The following is a 23253-nucleotide window of genomic DNA, read 5'->3' as shown; positions in this document are numbered from 1 at the left end:
ACTGGGCATGTGCAAGTTCCAGGCATGTGCTAGGAGGATTCAACTGCCTGGGCAGTCAAATATTAAATGGGACTAGAATAGAAAGGACCCTGAATTTGCTCGATTATAAACTTTTGATGCTCTTCAGGTAAACCTCAACAAGAAGCATCCATTTTACCTAATGCTATGTATACAATCAATGGAAGAATTAGCATCTTCCTGAGCAAGCACACCTTGATTAGCAGATGCATATTAAATTACTTTTAAACCACCTATGTAGGAGCTCTTCACCAGCCCCTTCCTGCAGCCCAGATTTCCACAGTCTTCTCAGTGTCTTTCCTCCTTGCATGCATTCAGTTGAGTAGCTTACGGTCACCTGACCACATTTTTAAAACAGGATATTTTCAAACAAAAAAAAGTAACAGGTCAGGTAGACACTGCTCACTGAACTATCCTGATGGGATTTTTAGGTCTGTGCCCAGATAATAGCATGTGAAATCAAAGCAATACTAGCCTGCTAATTTCAAGTTGAACAGGGTAAAGTGTACATTTAAAGTTTAAAACCAGGCAGGCAAGCAGACTGAGGCACCATCGAGAGTGACATTTACCTGATGAGTTTGATAAGTTGGTGAGCTGTGTCTTGTTCTCGTTGAGTTCTTTCTCGAGGTTCTGCACCTTTATTTCCAACTTTAGTTTTTCAGACTCCAGAGATTTTACTGCCGACTGCAAAGTTCTTGCAGACTCATTCTCTCCACGCAGTAATGTAACCTACAAAGAAATGCAGAAGCAAACTTGTATCTGCATTAGTATTTACACAAAAGGGGTATTTAGAGAAAAACTGATGCAGTGATAAACAAATGAGCCATCAGGAGTTCAACTAAATGAGTGGAGATAACCTGTTTTTCCATTTTCTTCTGCAAAAGGCTCTGAAACACCCCAATTAGCATAATTAAGATTCCATTATGTTTGGTTAGTGCTACACTTGTTAGGCCTGAACGATTTTTGGAAAAAATTGAATTGAGCGATTTCTGTCCGAAATCACGATTTTGATTCGATTCACGCTGCTTCTTCAAACTTCCCTTATGAGGAAATGACATCATAGTGATACTTGCCACTTTGACGATTCTGAAAACGTGATCTTGGTGATCGCAATTTCGTTTAAATTCGATTTATCTTTCAGGCCTAACACTTGTGCCCATTTCTGCTGTACAAACGAAGATACTGTAATAATAAAAAATAATTGCTTTATCTTCAAAATGAAAGCAGCATCTTTATTTTTGCGGCACAAATGCAGCACTAACCAAACATGACAGACTTTTTTATTTTTGCTGATTGTAGGGGACCAGCTTCACGGAGCCGCATATGAACCACCATAACCTTTCTTCATTCCATAACTCAGACCTACTGTATGGAATGGAATGTAGTGGCCATAGTAGGTTCTTCTTAAATAATGCTGTATGCATCATAAATTATAACCTCATCACCATGGCTGTGGAGTCAGTACAAAAATCATCCAACTTAAGACTCCTCAGTTTATGAAACCACCGACTCAAACTCTGACTCCAGATACCCAAAATTTCTCCAACCACTCGACTCCACAGCCCTGCTCAGCACATATAATAACCAAGAGTTTTCTGTATTTCAGAGTGAAATTTAAATCTCTATAGCAATGTTTTATTTAGTATTTAAGTGAGCCAAAACGCCAATGCAGAACTTAAAAATCAATCTAATTTTTTTACTATGTAGCCTTTTGCCCAAGCTCCGGACGCAAAGCTGCATATCAGATACTGATGAGCATGCCTATGTCTGCCCGACCCCCCTCTCCCCCCCAGGACCAGGTGCCGATATATTCTCACATCAAACAGCTGACCGCTCTGACACGGAGAGAGAGCGGGGGCACTTCCAGCGCCGCCACCGCAGAGCAGCCGCCGCCGTGCATCTCTCTCACATGTGATTCTCTCACATGCGACTCAGCGGCGGCTGCTCTGCGGTGGCGGCGCTGGAAGTGCTCCCGCTCTCTCTCCGTGTCAGAGCGGTCAGCTGTTTGATGTGAGAATATATCGGCACCTGGTCCTGGGGGGGAGAGGGGGGTCGGGCAGACATAGGCATGCTCTGCATGCTCATCAGTATCTGATATGCGGCTTTGCATCCGGAGCTTGGGCAAAAGGCTACATAGTAAAAAAATTAGATTGATTTTTAAGTTCTGAATTGGCTTTTTGGCTCACTTAAATACTAAATAAAACATTGCAATAGAGATTTAAATTTCACTTTGGGGGCTAACAGTTACTCTTTAAGGATTGAAGAGTTAACTTTAGAGATCTTAACTTAAAGAGGATCTGTAACCTCAAAAAATCCCCTGGGGGGTACTCACCTCGGGTGGGGGAAGCCTCCGGATCCTAATGAGGCTTCCCACGCCGTCCTCTGTCCCACGGGGGTCTCGCTGCAGCCCTCTGTGCAGCCGTGACGTAATATTTACCTTCCTGGCTCCTGCGCAGGCGCTCTGACGGCTGTCGGCTCCGAACTATACGGACCCGACTGAGATCGGGTATTTCCGTGTAGTTCGGAGAGGAAAGCAGCCACAGCGCCCCCGCTGGAGCCAGCAAAGGTAAATATTGAAATTACAGTCGGGCCTGTCGCCGGCTGTTCAGAGGGCTGCAGCGAGACCCCCGTGGGACAGAGGACGGCGTGGGAAGCCTCATTAGGATCCGGAGGCTTCCCCCACCCGAGGTGAGTACCCCCCAGGGGATCTTTTTCATGTTACAGAGTCTCTTTAAAGACAGAAGAGTTAACTTTAGGTTTGCCTGAGGTAAAATGTTTCCTGAATACTACACCATAGTGAAAGCTCTAGAAACATTACTAAAGATAGGAGATAAGCTTAGTGAATTGAGGCCATTGACCTCACAGTGCTCCCAACAACCTGAGGATTGACACTCCTTTCCTAACAATGTCACTGCCATGATAACATGTTAAAGGGTAACTGAAGTGAGAGGTATACGGAGGCTGCCATATTTATTTCCTTTTAATCAATACCAGTTGCCTGGCAGCCCTGCTGGTCTATTTCTCTGCAGTAGTATCTGAATAACACCAGAAACAAGCATGCAGTTAGTCTTGTCAGATCTGACTTTAAAGTCTGAAACACCTGATCTGCTGCATGCTTGTTCAGGGGCTATGGCTAATAGTATTAGAGGCAGAGGATCAGCAGGGCTTCCAGGCAACTGGTATTGCTTAAAAGGAAATAAACATGGCAGCCTCCATATTCCTCTCTCTTCAGTTCCCCTTTAAAGAGCAACCTCTGCCTATGCCCTGCCAGTGCTCTATCAGCTCCCCCTTTCATTTCAAAATGACCACTAAAAGACACCAAATTTCAAATTTTTAAACATAGTCCAGCAAGGGCAGCTTACATTTTTCTATCCTTACAGACGCTAGCTGTAACAATGCTGCATATAGCAATGATCCTATATACAACGACAAATTCACTGATAAGGTTACTTGGCGTGGAATTCTAAAACCACATTTGAGAGATTAAATGTGTGCATAAGACAGATGCGTCAAGAAGCAGAGGCTTCTATTCTGTTTCTTTGCAGAGGCATTCACGCTGTATTAGTATTTAATCTCCATGCAAATTGCCTATAATAAGTGAAAAAGTGTTGTACGTCTCTCTGTGAATTGGGCGGATTAATGGTACACACTACACTAGAGTGTTGGGGTTTTATTACAGATGACAAATGTAGGTCAGGAAACAGAGGAGCTTATTTATAAAAAGCAGACAGACATACTAATCATGTCTGAGCCTTAATTTTCTATCCCGATCACAAAATACAATTAGCTGGAGAATGCGATGGGTCGGAATGGCCAAACCTATCTATTACTCTCCATACAGAAAGAATTCTGTACAAACGTAGGGATCTTGTATTATTGCAAACACTAAAAGCTGGTAACACATCTGAAGGGAGTCAGACAAGCCAAGTCCAGTGGAGCACTGCCTCAACTGCCTGTACCATAAGCAAGAAGTGCCTAGCACTGATCAGTCTCAGAAGAAACAACAGTCACTGAATGAGAAGATACAATCTGGCCTTCACTTATTCCTGAGCAGGGTTATGCTGGGAATACACGGTTCGTTTTTGCCTTCGTTTAAACCTTCGATTCGTTCGGTAAACGAATCGAGTGTTGAAAACGTATGTGAAAATAGTCATAATCTCATTATAGTTTCGATTAATAGACCCCAAAAACGAACGACTAGTGATCGAACATGTTTGATATTATCTCTCTTTATCCATCTAATCGAGCCATTGGTAGGCTTGATGGCTGTTCAGATCGATTATATATTCGTTTATGCTAGTCCGTCCCTGTAAAAAGGGATTTTCGTTTCGTTTCTTTGCAGCCTTCGATCATTGGAAAAACGAAACCATCAGAATCGGAAAAAAAAACTAAACCGTGGGTGGTGATATTAACCGTATGACTGATTATTTCGGGATCGAAAAGGACAAAAGGCACAATCGAAACGAAGGTTTAAACGAAGGCAAAAACGAACCGTGTATTCCCAGCATAAGGCTAGATGGTTTGTAGATACCCATAGAGATCGGATCACTGCACAGTTACAACAAGCAATTGGATTAACTGACAAATTGAGTTGTGTAGAATATGAAAGATACATCACAATTTAATTGGCTACATTATATCACTGTTCTTCAAGAACACAAAATAAACATCTCCATACATATCAGAAGATTACCAGAAACTACCCCCATATTCACAGTACACCCAAATACCCACAACATGCCACCATGTACTTGTAACAAAAAAGCTACATAAGGTACACCAACCTCTACATCCATGACTGCAGCCACCCTTTGAAACGGCAAAAACACTGCTAATTCAGGGGTAGCCCGTGGGCCTATGCAGCAATCTGACAAACACCAAGTGCATCATGCATTTCATTACTGCCACAAAAGGCCATGAATGACTGTTTCAGATTGATTCAAAGAAGAAAAAGCTATTGTGCCTTCAGCATCTCAGCTGCACAGTAAATCCAACGCACAGATGTCTCGTATTCCAGAAGAAAAATCTTTTGGTGACTAAACATCTACTTCTGCTCACTAACAGACCAGTGGGCACAAAGTTATGAATAGATGATTGTTTAAGGGACCGCAAAACAAACTGCAGCATCTTCTTTTACAAGAAACAATTTAGTAAAACCAATCGAAAAATAAGAGGATATTAATAATCAAAAGTATATGTATAGACAGTACTAGAGGGTGAGATTTTCAAAGCACAGCCTTCTTGGCACAAGCTAAAATATTTAAGATAAGTAAAAAGTAAGGAAGGCAATAAAAAAAAAAAACAACAACTTCATAAGCACAGAGCTATATACGGTAGTTAGAGGTAATCTTTCAGTATCTGTTGCAGAAAAATTACTACACTACTCACAATTTTGTAAATATTTTATTATATCTTTTCATGCGACCACACTGGAACTATTACATGTTGATGCGATGTAAAGTAGTCAGTGTACAGCTTGTATAACAGGGTAAATGTGCTGTACCCATCAAAATAACAACACAGCCATTAATGTCTACACAACTGGCAACAAAAGCAAGAATTGTAAAAAAAAGTGTCATATCTTCAGTGTCGTCTCAAGAAAAGATATAAATGATTTACAAAAAAAAGTACACTGCATGTCATACAACTATAGCCAGTAAACCTTTATATTATTTCCAAATATTGATTCCAGACTCAACTATGCCAAGTTATACAGTCTTGAATTTTTTCATGGGATCATCAAAATAATGAGCAAAGCAAACTCCTGGAAATGGGGACAAATTTTGAATAAAAGTTTGAGAACATGTTCTAATCTAGACTAGAGACTGTTGGCTCAAAAACAAGAATTACGGTAAGTATGAAAAAAAAAAAAAAAGACAGGTTGGGATGTTGTGCAAGATATTAAAATACACACAAAAACAAAACACAGAATGCAGCGATTTGCAGTCAAATGAAACTTGTTGAAAACGAGAATACATTTTTAATGTCATACCAGCACTACATTTCAAAGAAGCTAGAGGCATGGTTACCACTGTGTTGCATCTCCTCTTCTTTTTTAAAGGGCCCTGAAATAGTAGTGTGTGTTAAAACACTGTTTACATGAAAAGTTTTCCTCTTTCTAACCTAGGCAGCTGAAAACCAGGCTGAAATTCAACCACAGTATAGTCTGATCTGCAACTGTACTTAAAGAGACTCCGTAACAAAAATTACATCCTGTTTTTTTATCATCCTACAAGTTCCAAAAGCTATTCTAATGTGTTCTGGCTTACTGCAGCACGTTCTACTATCACCATCTCTGTAATAAATCAACTTATCTCTCTCTTGTCAGACTTGTCAGCCTGTGTCTGGAAGGCTGCCAAGTTCTTCAGTGTTGTGGTTCTGTGATGCATCTCCTCCCTCCCGGCCCCTCTATGCACACTGCCTGTGTATAATGATTTCTTGAGATACAAAAGGAAGGATGTATACAGCCTGCTTGTGTATGAATGTATTTTCTATGTGTGGACATACTGTACATCAACCTACTTCCTGTTTTGGTGGCCATTTTGTTTGTTTATAAACAAACTTTTTAAAACTGTTTTTAACCACTTTTAATGCGGCGAGGAGCGGCGAAATTGTGACAGAGGGTAATAGGAGATGTCCCCTAACGCACTGGTATGTTTACTTTTGTGCGATTTTAACAATACAGATTCTCTTTAAAGGACCACTGTCGAGAAAATCTTAACATTTGAAATATATGTAAACATATATAGATTAGAAGTGGTCAGATTTCTTCTACCTACTGTAAATGACAGCAACATAGGAGAGAAGTAATTTAAGACTCATTTTACTCCAGAAAAAATGTACTTCTTATTTATACGTGTTTACATATATTTTAAATTTTAATAATATTGCAACAGTGGTCCTTTAATAGCTCTTATTTCCTTCTGATGATTTACAGAGACAGGACCACTGCTCTGTGTTTTAAGTGCTTTCTGGAGGAAGCAAAAGAGGTGAACACAAGTTAGAGAGAGCTGCAGATGAAACCATGTTATGGTTCAATTTTCAACACGGTTTACAGTTGGCTGGAATAGTAAGAGGAACAACTTTTACACAGTGAGGAGCAGCAAAAGCACTTTAAAGAGACTCTGAAGCGAGAATGAATCTCGCTTCAGAGCTCATAGTTAGCAGGGGCACGTGTGCCCCTGCTAAACCGCCGCTATCGCGCCGCTAAACAAGGGTCCCTTACCTTACAAATCCCCTCCGAGCAGCCGGGGATCTCTTCCGGATTGAGGCAGGGCTAACCTCCGCAGGCCTGCCCCACACTCGTCTGGCAGCGCGTATCTCCGCCTCTCCCCCGCCCCTCTCAGTCTCCCTTCATAGATGCGACTAGAGGCAGGGCTGCAGCCGTTAGCCCTGCCTCTAGGAGCAGCAAAATCTAGGACCAATTTGGTCGTTGATTTTGCGGGGGGGGGGGGGGGGGAAGTTGGGGATGAAGGGACCCCCGTTTAGCCGCGGGATAGCGGCGTTTTAGCAGGGGCACGCGTGCCCCTGATAACTATGAGCTCTGAAGCAAGAATTATTCTCGCTTCAGTGTCTCTTTAAGTGCTTTCCTTTCAGGGTACACTAGTGGATTTATATACGTCTATCCACTAAAGAGTCCCAACGTTTGGGCGCTACTGTTGTAATTCTGAAAGTAAAATTCTTACCTCTTTGCGGAGTTTTTCAAGTTCTTTGTCTTTCTCAGTGATCAAGGCACTGGTACTGGAGAGAGACTTCTGTAGAGATATCTTCTCTTCATTAAACTCTTTCTTAAGAATAGATTCTCTGTACAGAAAACAGCCACAAACCAAACAAAAAAAAAATAACTAGCAAACATTAACTTTGTCTGTACTAAACTTTAAACCGTTCCTCTGGGACTGTAGATTAATATTCCACTGGACCAATGGGAAAAATGTAAGGATCCGCAACCAGACAATCTGGGCAAGAAGCAGCAGCAGAATAGTGTCTCACCTCAATACCCCAAGTCCCATTATGCATCAAACCATGACATTCAGGCTAAGTAGGGATGGCAATGCTTAGGAGAACTCATGGGAAAAAAGTGATCAGTCTGATGAGCCGATAGATTTGTAAGGCTCGGATTTGCTGGTCATGATCATGCGTTAAACCAAGAAGTTATCTCAGCAAATCAGAACCTTACAAATCTATCAGCTGATCCAACTGATCATGTTTCTACATGAGTCTTTCTAACCACTGTCATACCCAGCTATAAGTGTGCTATAAACCAGTGGTTCTGGATGTAGATCTGGCTTTTCAGGGACATAAAGGAATGTTTTCATGTTCATTGAAGTGATGCATTATGGGAGTAACTAATTGTTCATGTAAAACCAAATTCTTACAAATACCTTCTGCTTTAGGAAGGCTGTACTTATAATGAAAATTGAACAAAACATTTACTGTACGTCTATGGAAATCTTCTGATAAAGAATTTGCAGGTAGACTGAGAAACTGGAGGGGCTACCGTAATGTAAGAACTTTGAAATGGTCCATCACTGGACTGGCAGTAAAGAGGTGAGGCAGATAAAAAATTGACCCATAATGAGAGATTATGAATTTAATTAATATAATTTTCTGTATATAATGCTGATCTTTTGTATCAATTTCAAAGGCCCAATTTGTTTACCATTTTTATCCATACATTGTTGCTTATTTTATAAGTTTATCTGTTGCATCAGTCCATATATACCCATCTCCTCTTCTGCAGATGTCCAGTTACCACTCCTCTCCTACCTGCTCTTTCAGAGCCTAACTTCCTCTACTTTTGAAAGGTTACAAGGCATCACAGAGAACTGGAGAATGTGGAAGGTCCTCCCCCTTGACCTGCTGAAACATCACTTTCTAAAAAAAATTAATGAAATAAACTCCATTTGGTAAGTGTCTAGCAGGGAAGGATGGTCTCAATAGTAAGATCGGAGCAAGTTGTTCTCTGATGCAATGGGGGAAAAGATGTATTATCTAGGACCTGGATATTGTTGGAACTGCTGCACCAGGTAGAAAGAATTTTTAAAAAGATTTCCCTGTACCCAGAACAGCTAATAGACCATTGTAACAAAGGCCTATATTTACAATCTGGTCAAAGTATCTTTATACTTCAGTCCACAATTCACAAATTGGGAGCCCCTTTTTGATTCCTTTTAATATCTCTGCTATATCCTAGGTCTAATTTAGTTGTTTTTATCACTAACTGTAATGTTTTTTTTTTTTTAAAGTAAACCTTTAACATTGGCATAATTTTAAAAGCCAGGATTAAGAGCTCCGTTACAAGGGTGATTAGGGCAGGGAACAGGGTGAAACCCTGTCTTACCCCATTAGGAAATGATCATTTCTTAATCATGCAAAAGCAAGAACTAGGACTTCCGAGGCCAAATAAAAAAAAAAAAAAAAAAGTTAAATACCTGCATCATATTTAAAGGCACGGAGGATGCCATCCGCGCCGTTCCGCCGGGTCCCGCCACTCAATAGCCCCCCGGGCCGGCTCCCGACCTTACGGCCCGGGTCGGGCTCTCCTGCCTCTACAAACATGGCCGCATGAGCTGGCCGCGGCTGTGCAGTCCGCATAGCCGCGAGGGCGGCTGCGCAGCTCTAGGGCCAACCCCCCGATTCACGCTACAGGAAACTGCCTGTAGCGTGGATCGGGGAGTTAGCCCTAGAGCTGCGCAGCCGCACTCGCGGCTATGCGGACTGCGCAGCCGCGGCCAGCTCATGCGGCCATGTTTGTAGAGGCAGGAGAGCCCGACCCGGCCATGCGGTCGGGGCCATTCGGGGGCTATTGAGCGGCAGGGACCCGGCAGAACGGCACGGACGGCGTCCCAGTGCCTTCAAATATGATGCAGGTATTTAACTTTTTTTTTTTATTTGGCCTCGGAATGATCTTCTCCGAGAGTCATAACGGACGCGGAGAAGATCATCGGATCTCCTCTTCCACCCCTCGATCTCCTCCACTCAAATAGGGTGATGAAGAGGGCCACCATGATCTCCCGTGACCCCGCTCACCCTGGCAGCCACTACTTTAAGCTTCTCCCGTTGGGCCGTCGTTATAGGGCTATACCTTCCAAAACCACCAGGCGGAAGAACACCTTCTTCCCCCAAGCTGTTCGGCTTCTGAACTCCAACCTCCCCCTATCTGGTCCGCATACCAGCGTACTCTAGCTGGGTTGGTCAGCCGGTTCCCGCAGCTGCCTGACTGGGCTCATCAAATTTGACTTGAGGCCACTACCTGCATCTTTATTATTATCATTATTATTATTTACCTGTGTTTGAAATAACAGTGAAATGGCCCATACGAACTGACTACTGCATTTCAAGTGTACGTGTTGTGCGTCTGTCTGTATTATACCAATTATGCCTATGCCATGTGTACCACAAGCAATTCCGATTACAGCTCTTGCTGTTCTTGGCGAAATAAAGTGATTCTGATTCTGATTCGGAAGTCCTTTAACATTAATGGTCTACATGAAGTAGAAATGGAAAATGATGATTCAAGAATAAAATTGTACCTGACGCGTGGCTTAAAATGCAAAAGCTTAGCACAAAGCCAGGCAAGCAACATTTTCTAAGTCTTTGCCAAAAAGACAGATTTCATAATCTCTCAATATCAGCCTGCTTTAAATATCCCTGCTGGGCAAAATTCTACTTTAAAAAAAATCCTGTGAAAAGCAAAAAGTATGTTACAATTATTTCACAAGTTAAAAATTACATTATGTAAAACTTGTACTTTAGAGAAGTTACCAAGCAACACACAACATGCACAGCTTTACTGCACAATAAGCATGCAAAGCATTGGGTATGATGATGGAAGGATCAGCTGGTCCTCTTCAGTAGTCACTAGTGTTCAATGTCTCTGCTGTCAGTGGAATTACAAATCCAAATTCCAACTGATGACCTCTTCCCACTTGCTCAGTTAGACACTGCTATGTGATCACTCAGTGAGTGTGGCTTGCACTTAAAGCTCTATGTGAATTTAGATTAAATGTTCTTTATCTCACTGATCAAAGACTGTAAACCTTAAAAATGGTTATCAGATTTGGTCATGGACAAAAATAATCAGCATTCTATCTCAGGCATTAACTACATGGTAACATTTTTAAAAATTCTCCGATAACACAGTTTTGAGGAAGGGCCACAAACGTGGTCATGTGAAACCATAGTGGCGTTGCACTGGGATCTTAATGTGCAGCTGGTAAATTCAAGACCTTTGATTTCCAACACATGAAACACAATGCCGTCTTAAATAAAGCAAAAAGAAGCAACATACTGATGACTTGGCACATGTACACAAGTAGGTAGAGTAGCAAGTGGAGAATCTAAACATTGCTGTTCATAGCTAGTGAACAAATGTGCACTAGGCCAAAGCCCCCAGTCAAGCAGCGTGCCACATAGAGGCAACCAGAAAACAAAACCATTTCATTCAAAGTGATCGAGTCTGATTATGTAAACTGGATTGCATATACAGTTTCTAAAATTACATAAAACAGAACTCGTAGTCAGTGTTACTGAAACACCCTTTTGTGCCACAGGTGCTTTTTTCTGTCTGTAAATATGTGGCAAGTCAATAAAGACAAAAAAGGTTGAGAGGAACAGGAGGGGAAATCAATAAGGACGCACAAACTATTAAAGACTTTAGTTACAGACATGGCCTCAGGTGGTCTTTGGGAAATCAGAATATAAGATTTCAGGAAAGGGTAGCACACCACCTGATCACCACTCCTAAATAGCAACACCCGGCTGTCCATTCTCAGCATGCTAAGCTTAACAGACTACATCTAAATCTAAATCTACTCTAGCTAGTGGAAGATTCTTCTCTTATTACTCATACACATTCAGTTACAAAACAAGTACCTTACTGTGTTACTGGGTAAGCTTAAAAATGCAAGATAACAAAGACCACATGTTAGAAAATGTGAAGAGAAAAAATATATGATTTACAGGTAGGAAAACAGTGGAATTTTCCTTTTTCTTTTGAAAAAATAAATTGCAGCTTAATTTTCTCTCTCTCTCTTTTTTTTTTTTTTTTTTTTTTTTTTTTTACAAAAAAACGAAAGCAAGACACTTTGGGACATATGCAGCCAAAATACGTACAACAATGCTGTACTAAAAAAATATGAAATAAGGAAATAAAACTATTTGTTGTAACGGGGATAGACTTTCTTCAGTCTTACCATTAAAAGACACACAGATATAGCAAAGGAAGCAAAAAGTAGAAAGGGAGAAAGGAATGGGATGAGCATTGGTTAGCAGCGCAAGCTGGAACACAGCAGGACAGTTTGCAATCCACAGAGATTCAGTTTCAGTTACAAGAAAATTCATTCATTCATTCACCTAAGCCTACAAAGATCATACACATTCCTTTACAGGTCCTGAACAACAACAGTAAGGAACAGGGTACGGAAAGAAGAGACAGAAGGAAAATGGCTGATTAGTTTTGTCATATTCTTGTCATGAACATTCTCACTGCTATTTTGTGATACAAATGAATGCGCTAAAATCTTACTTTATAGGATGGCAAAATAAGGGCAGATACACATTCTTCTGTATATTTTATATGTGCTCAAGTGTACACAGAACTAGAATATGAACACTTTACAGTAATTTTAAAGTTGAATTCCAAGCACCCTGTAAATATTACCCATATGATCAGCACTCACAGAAGCGACAAGTTTTGGACTAGTCCATCTCTTCATGGGGGATTCTTATGGATTAGTTTATTTTCAAATGCACTTAGTGAATGGCAGTTGCTCTGTCCAACTGCCAAAAACCTGTGTAGCGAGCAGGGAAGCTGGCCAGCATCATTGTTTAAATCCTTTTAAGGGAATATCTTTATAAAGAATGAAAGCCTTGCTGAGAATCCCCTATGAAGAGATGGACTAGTCCAAAACCTGTCAGATTTCTATTACCTACTGTAAGTGACAGCAACATAGAAGAAAAGTAATTTATGGCTCATTTTACTCTGGAAAAAATGTACTTCTCATTCGTCTAGGTTTGCACATATTTTACATCTTGCAATTTTTCGCATAGTGCCCCTTTAAACATTGCAAGAAAAAGGAGCTCCAACACTGCCAAGTGCTAGCATCTGACTCCTTATGTACCAAAATGAGTTATCACGTGACCATTTGTTGCAAGTCTGCGCAGTGCTATTCTGTACATATTGCTGCACCACCCTCTACTACACTCAGAGAAGCCATGCGTCACTAGAATCATATGCTTTGATAACTTCCATGACTCAAAATGAGGAGGCTGGCTGGTTTGTATGCTGTAGCACTCAAAGAAAGGATCAGAGGTGTTTTAAAGAAAGTGGTGCCAATTAAGAGGGACCATGGGTGGATTATGCATGTGTGTGCATTTTGTGTAGCTTATTTCAGCTCTTTTTCACTGGTGTGCTATTACATACATCTTAGCCTAACATGAGACAATAAAATAAATTTAAAATGCAGCTATAGAAATTTCACACATCCCGGAAGAACAAGATGGCAACAGCGGTGAAAAAGACGCATTATGCATTATTCCAGCGCTGGATCCTGTGTTTGAATTTCAGCCAGGGCACCATCTGCACAAAGTATGTATATTCTCCCCGTGACTGTGTGGGTTTCCTCCGGGCACTCAAGTTTCCTCCCACATCCCCAAAACAGATAAGTTAAATTGACTTTTCCCCTAAATTGGCCCTAGACTACGATACATACACTACACGATGCATACAGTATACATAGACATATGACTATGCTAGGGATCAGTGTCAGACTGGGAGGTGGAAGAACAGAGGAAATCCACTTGCTGGCCAAGCAGCAGTATTCATGTTTTGCTGCTCACAGTGACCACTTGCTGCAGGTTTCTATTAGGAGTGATAACACATGGATTCTGCTGCTTGGCCAGCAGGTGGATTTCCTCAGGTTTTCCACCTCCCAGTCTGACACTGGTAGGGATTAGATTGTGAGAGCCTCTGAGGGACAGTAAAGTGCCAAGACAATATACCCTGTGCAGTGCTGAAGAAGAGGTCAGCGCTATATATAAATATTAAATAATAAGAATTCCAATTATTTCTGCCACAAATCACGGATCTTATTATGCATAACTAACTTGAAATAATAATGATCAATTATTTGCAATCATTTCTGAACTGAAATCAATTTCCCATTTGGGAAAACCTGAACATTTTGTTTGCTTTGTATGAAAAACTACAGAAAATTGATGGTTCTAGACCTTAAGCAAAACTTCTGCATTACAATCTGTGTGTGGCCAGCGTTATACTGGGAGAGTAAAGAAGCAAGTGAAAGGATGTGCTATACTATAGGGGCTATACTATACCATTTGCTCCCAGTCGCAGCTTTGAATGGAAGCTACTGCGGCAGGACCGAGGGGAGGCTGAACACAGTGAGAAGCCTGTAGGTGACCATAGAGACTATACATCCTGTTAGTGAAGCAACTGAAGTGTGGTCTGGTGTTAGGCAAGGAGCAGAAATGCAGACATCAAACCAACAAATGTTGATTCTGGTGATACCTTTAACCTCTAAACGACTGCTCCATGTCGATTGGTGTGAAGTGCTAGGGGCAGGGATTGCAGGAGATCGCGTGCGCATCTCCGCATGAATGACGGAGCTCCGCCATCAGTCTCTCAGCAGCGATCGCCACTAAGACTGTTAGAAAGCGAAACCGCCATCTATTTACAATGTACAGCGCTGCGATCTACGGCAGCGCTGTACTGGGGACAGTCGTGGGGAGGCAAGAAGCCTATGACAGCCGATAGTGCTGATTGGCTGCGGGGGAGGAAGGAAGGGAGGGAGAAAAGATTTAATGTCATAAATAAAATAGGGAAATGTATATATAAAAAAAATAGAATAAATATTTGTAAAAACAAACAAAGATCCTGGCAGAAATCATAGCCCACCAACAGAGCGCTCTGTTGGTGGGCAGAAAAGAGGGGGCAATCACTTGTGTGCTGAGTTGTACGGCCCTGCAGCGAGGTCTTAAAGCTGCAACGGCCTAATTAGTAAAAAAAAAAAAATTGCCTCAGTTAGCGGCTACTGGGCCCTCTCGAGCTAGCCTATTTAGTTATATTTTTTTTTTCCTTGACCGAACATCTTTCCTTTACTGTTCTCTTCCTTTCCTACTTCTAAATGCCTTTGTCCATTTGTTTGTCCTGTGTTTACCCAGGATTATTAGTATCCCGGAGGATGCAAGGTTACTAAGGTATACAGCCTGATAAATGACATGGTTTAATATATCTATGGTGGGGGACTCGGGTGTATGATCCCTATGGGCCCGGGCCCCCTGCCCTATCACCCCACGGCTGCGCTGGGGGGGGAGGCTGATGTGCATGTGGGGGCAGCCACGTGTACAATATGATAACACATAAATACTATAGAAATATCCTCTTGGAGGATTAAATTGACATTCATTATATCCTTATATCCTGTTGTGACCATTAACCAATGCTGGTGACACTGGCCATCACCGGCTGCACAATTTTTTCTTCTCACTGTTTAAAATAGGATTTGGAATGCCTTGTAAGACACTTGTCCTTTCCTTGTCTTTTTTTGTAATGTGAAAAATTCCTACAATAAAGAATCCATAAAAAAAAATAAAAAAATTGCATGGTCACTAGGGGGGTTTAAGACCACGGTCCTCAAGTGGTTAATGACTAACTGTTCTGATTCAGTCCTGTATAAATAATACCTGAAGAAGAAACTTAAAGGACAACTGAAGCAAGAGGGATATGGAGGCTGACATATTTATTTCCTTTTAAGCAATACAAGTTGCCTTGCAACCCTACTGATCTTTTGATTCTAATACTTTTAGCCATAGACCCTGAGCAAGCACGCAGTATATCAGGTGATTCTGACATTGTCAGATCTGACAAGATTAGCTGCATGCTCTTTTCTGGTGTTATTCGGACACTACTGCAGCCAAATAGATCAGCAGGGCTTCCAGGCAACTGGTATTGTTTAACCTCCCTGGCGGTATGATTCCGGTAAGGGTTTTTTAACTTTTTTTTTTAGCATGTAGCTAGCCTAGCGCTAGCTACATGCTTCCTCCCTCCCTGCGGCGTCCCCCCGTATGCGCCGATCGCTGCATATGCCCATCCAGAAATCCCGTTCTGAACGGGATTTCCATGAGGGCTTCCCCCGTCGCCATGGCGACAGGCCGCGATGACGTCACCGACGTCATAGGGAGTCCCGATCCACCCCTCAGTGCTGCCTGGCACTGATTGGCCAGGCAGGTCTCGGGGGGGGCACCCTCTGATGCGGCGGGTAGCGGCGAATCGACGCGGGGCGGCAGCGATCGTAAGTAACACGCAGCTAGCAAAGTGCTAGCTGCGTGTATAAAAAAAAAATTATGCAGATCGGCCCAGCGGGGCCTGAGAAATCCTCCTGCGCGGCTTACCCAGTGTCCAGCACGGGGTTACCGCTAAGGAGGTTAAAAGGAGAAAATATGGCAGCCTCCACATACCTCTCGCTAGAGTTGCCCTTTAACGCTTCGAAAGCTTGCAATAAACCATGCACAGTCAGTCATGAAAGGCATCCCCGGAATCAACGTTTGTTGGTTTGATGTCTGCATTTCTGCATCCTGTTAGTAATTTTCTCTTTTATATTATGTTTCCCTCTCAGATAACTTTAATGTATGTTTTAATGTTTTAGTTGTGCAGTTAAAATCTGCCTGGAGTTAAGATTTAAAAGTAGTTTCTACGTTCACATTAGAGCTCTTAATATATCAACAGTTGGACTGTTTAATTTCTTATATTTTCAAATAGCAGAAAAGTTGAATAGTTTAATGGCTTCTTCTCACTGCAAATCACAAGGGAAATACAAACATTTTACTTTGACCTGCTAGGCGCACCCAAAATTGCATAGCAGGTCAAAGTAAATGAAGCGAGCGGGACAGAAGCGCAATCGCACCAAAAGCGTGTATGCAGTGCGCTTGTCCTTTTAGCCAAGATCAGATCGCAGAGTGGGGATACAATACTGCGATTTAAAGAATAATGAAAATGTCCTTACAGTCAGAAACACACATCCACTCTGAAACCTGAATCAAAATACATGCAATGGGAACAGGCCTTATATCTACATAGGGTCTAATCTATGTTAACAGTAAATCATATTGCACAAAAGAAGCAGAATGTACCTAATGAAAAGCTATGCTATCATTGTGCAAATTAAAGATCAACTGTGATGAAAAACTCATTTTATTTAAAAATCACGGAGACTGATGTCATATCTGTATAACAACAAACATTCTGTGTAGGGCCATAGATCGCACTAAATCAGTGTCACCACAGTAGTGATAATCAATGAGATGCAAATCATTTCTCTTTGCATTCAAAATTTCATACATGAAGCTTGAACTTAGACCAATAAAAAGTGACAGGACATTATTCTAATTGGTCCAGTTTCAAACTGAAAATCTGAATACAAGAAGAAATTATTTGCACATCATTATTCAGCCCTAGTCACCATTTATGACTTAACTAGAACATTAACATAGCTTGGCCCAAATATAAAAAAAGATAAAAGCATAAAACCTACTTAACAGTACAGCGTTTTCCTACATGCCAAGATCGTCATGACTAAAGCCTCCCAACACATTCATTTGCGTTTCATCAGGTAAGCTATCAATATTTCCTTCACATTGTTTACCTGCAATACCACCTTTTACTTCTAGATATTCAACCAGATTTCAGGAGAAAATGGACTAAGGGCTGGTGCACACCAGAAGAGCTTTTCTCAGCGCTTTGTGGATTTTAAAAGCTTCTGCTAATGTTACCCTATGTGTGTGTTCTCACTGGATCAATGTTATTTTGTAAAAATCCCCCATAGCATTGCATTACAAAGAGCATTTAAAATCACTAGCGCTTAGAAGGATCTTGCAGTGTGCACCAGCCCTAAATAATTGATTGATAAAGTCTTTTTGTTTTGCTAAATGGTGGCTGAAAAGGTATTTTACAGTGAAGGAATATATAGTTTAAGCCACACACCAGGAACAAGCATGCAGACACCAGTAGTCAACACATGGCCTGCAAACCTGTTCGGTGTCAGGGATTCATAAGGGGGGTTTGATGGGAAAATAAAAAAGGTAAAAGGAAGCCCAGCAAGTTGCATTCTGCAAAAGGGGGTCAGCAATGGCTCCTGTTCCTATTAACCTCAGTATGAGACCCAAATAATTTCAACTTGCATTCAAATTTACTGTAAACTGCATGCAGCTTCAAACTGTACCAATCAAAATCTACAGGAAGTTATTTTGATTTATACATAAATTGTAAATGCAAGTTGAAATTATTGGGATCTCAGTGATCGCCTCTGAATCAAAACATGATTTCTGACTAATTGGGTATACAATGATCTAAATTATAACATGCACAATGTTTATTAACCTTCTTAGTTGATATGAAATGAGATACTTGCAGAAACTTTATCAGTCACATAAGTGCAGATGTAAAGCATTATTCCAGTAAAGCTAGCAAATGCCAAGAGACATTCTTACTATATAAATGAAATCATTAGAGGTTTTCATTACATAATCATAACTAACTACAGTTACACAGTAATAAATTACAATAAACTCAGCGGCAGGTCAAAATACATTCAGCGAGTCGGAATACCTGAATTGTAAACTTTTTCTGTATCATTTAGGCTACTTGCACACTCTGGCATTGCACATTCTAGAAAAACAGAATTGCAACAGAGGGGAAGAGTCATTTTTTGTTTTACGGGAGCAATACAGGGAACCATACAGTACATGACGCATTCTGCCCCATTGCATTGCTAACAAGCAGATGTGAACGCACAGTTACAATATAAGCACATTGCGTTTGCTAAGTGATTATATTGTCCACTGCATCACGACACAACGTCAGTGTGAAAGTAGCCTAACCCACAGTATTGGCAAATAGATTTGCAGCCCACAGAAGATATACACAAATGTACATAACAGCCATACAGGTTTGCATCAAAAGCATATCAGAAGGTGGGTATTTTAGCATGTAAACATTACTGCTCACTACTCTCCTTCCTCCCTATTCCAGAGGACAAAATGCAGCAGAGTGTCTGTAATTTGTTACTAAACTGATGACCAAAACTATCCCTATATTTCAAATGTATATGTAACTGCTCTGGAGTGCAATTGTATATAATGCAATCACATTTCAGAGCGCCCTTGACTTAATCAGGGGGGTGAGCATGGGATGTTTCATGCATAGAAACAGGCACTCCAACTAACATGGTGCAACTGAAAATCTAAAGCAGATTCTCAGAACCAGGATTTATCATCATTCTCTAGCCGGAGATCATCACAGAGCTTGGGTATTATTATTGTATATTTATATAGCGCTAAATTATGAAGATGGGGTCCTGTCCTAGACTTGAACTGCACCATAACACTGCAAGAGCTTTCCACTATAGCATTGTGCTGCCAGTGTAAACCTGGCTTGGGTTTATTTGGATAAAATCTTGCTAACCTTTCAGCAACCCTAGCTATGGTCCAGTATGTCCCAGGTAAGAGTTATACATTTATTTTCACCCAACAGCAGACAATATTAAATAAAACCAGCTTTGCAGATCACTTCTGTTCTCCAGCAATGTCCAGGCCACAAAGCGTTATGGTCCTGAGGGTTCTCCAACCAACCATTTCACAAATATTCTAATTGCACACACTCGATAAGCTGTAGTTGCTAAGGCTTCAGGAATAGAATAACGCACACATGCAAACTGCGCAAAGCTGAGAGATTTAAAATCGAACAAAAATTACCTTTTTTTCATTTCTAGCAGTTGATTATTTAAAACTGATCTCTCCTCTTCGAGCTAAAAAAACAACAACAAAAAACAAATCAATGAGTTTATAGAACAGTACAAAACCAAAGTTACACATGCAAACTGCACACAATAGCATTTAGAGAGCAGTAATTGCGGCCAGTTTGTAGTTCTGCTGGCATGGCTTGTGGCATCTGTGGCAATGAGGAGATTCAATAACTTCCTCCTATACCAACACAGGAAAGTGTGCCAAAGGGTGCCAGGAAATCATTCAGGAAAATAATAAGAATTAAAAACAGACAAAAGACATAACCAAACACCAAGGTGAATCCATGTCTTCATTTACTTCGTTTTTTTATATTTTGGAGTTCTATTTCAACACTATCCTCACTTACTGTGGTATCTCTTCTGCCCCCCCATTTATTATATTCAATTCTTTAACACTAGAGGTGGTCAGTAACATGCTAGTAATACTGAATTCCATGCTAATTTTATGCAGCTTGCTTATCAACCAATGAAACACACTCCCTGACAATTTGGACCTGCCCAGTTACAAGCTGCATACAACTTACATTAAATTTGCATGCAAGCCAGAATTACTGACATGTCATTTACCGTCTCAATTTACCACCTCTAATAGCCCTAACCTTACCCTTGAGTCTAAGTAGAACCTGTTACCCCCCTAAATGTCTACTATTAACCATTACCTCACTAAAACCACCTCAACGGTCTTAAGTACAAAAAAGATTGGCACTTGCAGTAAAAGGACACATGAACTGAGAGGAATATGGAGGATGCCATTATTATTTCCTTTTAAATAATACCAGTTGCCTGGCTGTGCTGCTGATTATCTGCCTCCAATACTTTGAGCCACAGAACCTGAACATGAAGCAAGCAGATCAGGTGCTCAGACTCAACTTTGAATGGATTTGCCACAGGTTTTGTTTCAGAACTGCCAGACATGGTATATTGTTTAAATGGAAATAAATATGGCAGAGGCCACATTCCACTGACCTCAGGTGTCCTTTAAATGACTACAGAGTAGCTGGTTTCTGTGTCTAAACCTGCATACTTACGCATGACTTAAGTCCACTGAGGCAGCTGTCAGGCGATAATCCAGTTTGTGTACAGCAACCCCCGGCAGGCAACCGCCGCTCGGCTAGCGAGCCACCTGGTGGCCAAGTCATGTGAGCTGCCACTAGCCCCACCTGCCTCGTGACTCTCAAATCATCCCTCCCCCAAATAGCAATAGAACTTGTTGTCAGCTATACAGCCGACTGTTCAGCCTGGCCCAGCGTTGTCGTCTGAGGAGACATCAGATAAAGGTGTGTATGCACTTTAAGTCATATATAACGCGCATAAACTAATCTAAAGCTGGCAGAATTGGTAATGAGAGATGGTCAATGAGATGAATATTCAACTTACATGCAAATGTAATGTAAAGTGTACATAGCTTGGAACTGGCCAAATGCTCCACCTGGGGAATTGGATTTGTCCAATTCCAAGCTGCATACAATTTGCAGTAATACTGTATGCATGACAGCATTATTTGGATCTCACGGACCATCTATACGAGCATCATCACAGAACACGGCCAGTTTACTTCCTGATTTCTTTTTTCCATGCCTGTAATGTCATAGGAGGTGTCAGAAAAACAAGTGCACAGCCAGGATGGCGAGGAAAGCCACTGATGATCACTATTCCCACTTTGCCATCGAGCAATGCAAATTGTTCTATAGGTAACCAAATAATAACAAGTGCTGTTTTTATTACATTTTTAATGGTGCATTAATAGGTACTGGCAGCAGGTGAAATCAATAAAATTAAATCATATCAATATAGTAATGTTAGACAGGAAAATAAAATGGCAATGAATTATACAGAAGCCTTTCAGTGCTACTGGTAAATTGGTAGGCAATCACTGCTGTCAGTTGACAGTTCCAGCGGTGCGGTTAACCTTTAAACAGCAAGTGGTATAGATAAGAAAAAAATGTTACAGAAACTGACAGTTTGTTTTACATGCAAATCTAAATCCCTGATGAAAATATTCTAAAACAATAAAATATAACCCAGATGTATTGCCAAAAGCAAATATATATATTTAAATAAATTCAACGAAAAAGTAATGCATTCCCAAATATGTATGCTCTATATAAAAGTAATTTGGAGTGAACACATCAGAGCATAAAGCCTGCATATGAAGCTACACGTTTGTATGTTGGACTTTTGTTTTATAGTTTGTCAGATTAGGTGTTCAGGGTAGGGTAATCAATGCAGGGCCATTTCTGGTCATTTTGTTGCCCTAGGCAAGGCACTTTATATTTGTGCCCCACAGTTGGCCCTCCAACAACTTTCTATAAACTAGGACTTGAGTTAGGGATGGCTCACACTGGTCAGTGATAAAAAATGCATGCGTTTTCCTACACACAATTTTTCGGACACTATGGTGTTAATTCATCAAAGGCTGTTCGATTAATAAAAAAAAAAAAAGTCGGGAACATACCGCATTTCGTATTTCAGACTTTTGTGTGCGAATTCATCAATATTTTCAAAGATGCAGTAGAAGTTTGGTAATTTAACGAAGCCCATTGTCGGTAACAGCAGAAGAGTGTGGGTTGTCTGTGTTACATGCTATTCTCCGTGCACAGACAGCATTACAATAGCACAGAGGCATCCCGACATCCATTTAGATGTACATGCTTGTTTTACTGCCTCTTCTTGCTCTAAACCGATCTTAGTCTCCATAAGTCTTGCTTAACATTTAATTTAATAGCTACAGCTTAGAAGAACTACAATGGGACTTTAAACCTGCCCTGCTTAGGTTATTTCCCCACTAGTTCCTCTGCATCTTCAAACAGGAACCTAAGAGGTTAAACTGCCGAGTAAGGCAGGGGAAACCTGTTTTGTTACGATCTCTCTCTGCTCGCTGCCTGGGGGGGGGGGGGGGGGGTAGAAAGGCTAGACCTGCCTGAAAAGCCTACGGGTCCTATCAAAATGAGATCATCCAGACTTGCAGGACACTGGCTGTTTCTATTGGCTTTTGCTCCTGTCAGTCATAGGTCGTCTCTGCTTCTGTGAGTTCTGTGAGTCCCGCACTGATTCCGACAGAGGAGAACTGCCAGTAATGGAACAGTGTTTTACTGCATGCTGTAACCTTGATGAATTGACATTTACCGACATTTGTTGATTTACCACTGAAGTCAGTAATTTACCTCACTGCTTGGTAATTTCAGCTTTCCATGCGGTAACAGCCTTGATGAATTGACATTTTCCTAAGTGCTCAGTAAAATCAGCTGTTCTCAGCAATACCGAATGCGGTAATGCTTTATGAATTGACGCCTATGTGTCATCTGCGTTTAGACGTGCAAGTTTTTCCACAGTAGCTAATAATTGTCAATGAGAAAATGCACATTGTGTGTGAAATGATACTGCACTGCTGTACGTTTTTTTCTTACAGCATGAGATA

The 23253-nt window shown here is 41.1% G+C and overlaps 1 protein-coding gene across 6 annotated transcripts in view; it reads right to left on the bottom strand.

Moving 5' to 3' along the window:
* CLIP1 (CAP-Gly domain containing linker protein 1) overlaps window positions 1–23253 on the bottom strand; it is a 156249-nt gene that overhangs the window by 13649 nt on the left and 119347 nt on the right. For 4 of the 6 annotated variants that reach the window (XM_068244706.1, XM_068244742.1, XM_068244723.1 and 1 more), the window contains 4 exons: window positions 19786–19838; window positions 11893–11913; window positions 7704–7821; window positions 588–747 (listed from right to left, as the gene is read on the bottom strand). In XM_068244706.1, the coding sequence (XP_068100807.1) occupies window positions 588–747; window positions 7704–7821; window positions 11893–11913; window positions 19786–19838 (352 nt within the window). The remainder of the gene's footprint in view (window positions 1–587; window positions 748–7703; window positions 7822–11892; window positions 11914–19785; window positions 19839–23253) is intronic. The other 2 variants (XM_068244714.1, XM_068244749.1) reach the window with 1 other exon arrangement.

The sequence above is a fragment of the Hyperolius riggenbachi genome, chromosome 1 (assembly GCF_040937935.1).
Source record: "Hyperolius riggenbachi isolate aHypRig1 chromosome 1, aHypRig1.pri, whole genome shotgun sequence".
NCBI lineage: Eukaryota > Metazoa > Chordata > Amphibia > Anura > Hyperoliidae > Hyperolius > Hyperolius riggenbachi.
The sequence above is the reverse complement of the archived record's forward strand: the minus strand, read 5'-3'. Positions and strand labels throughout refer to the sequence as shown.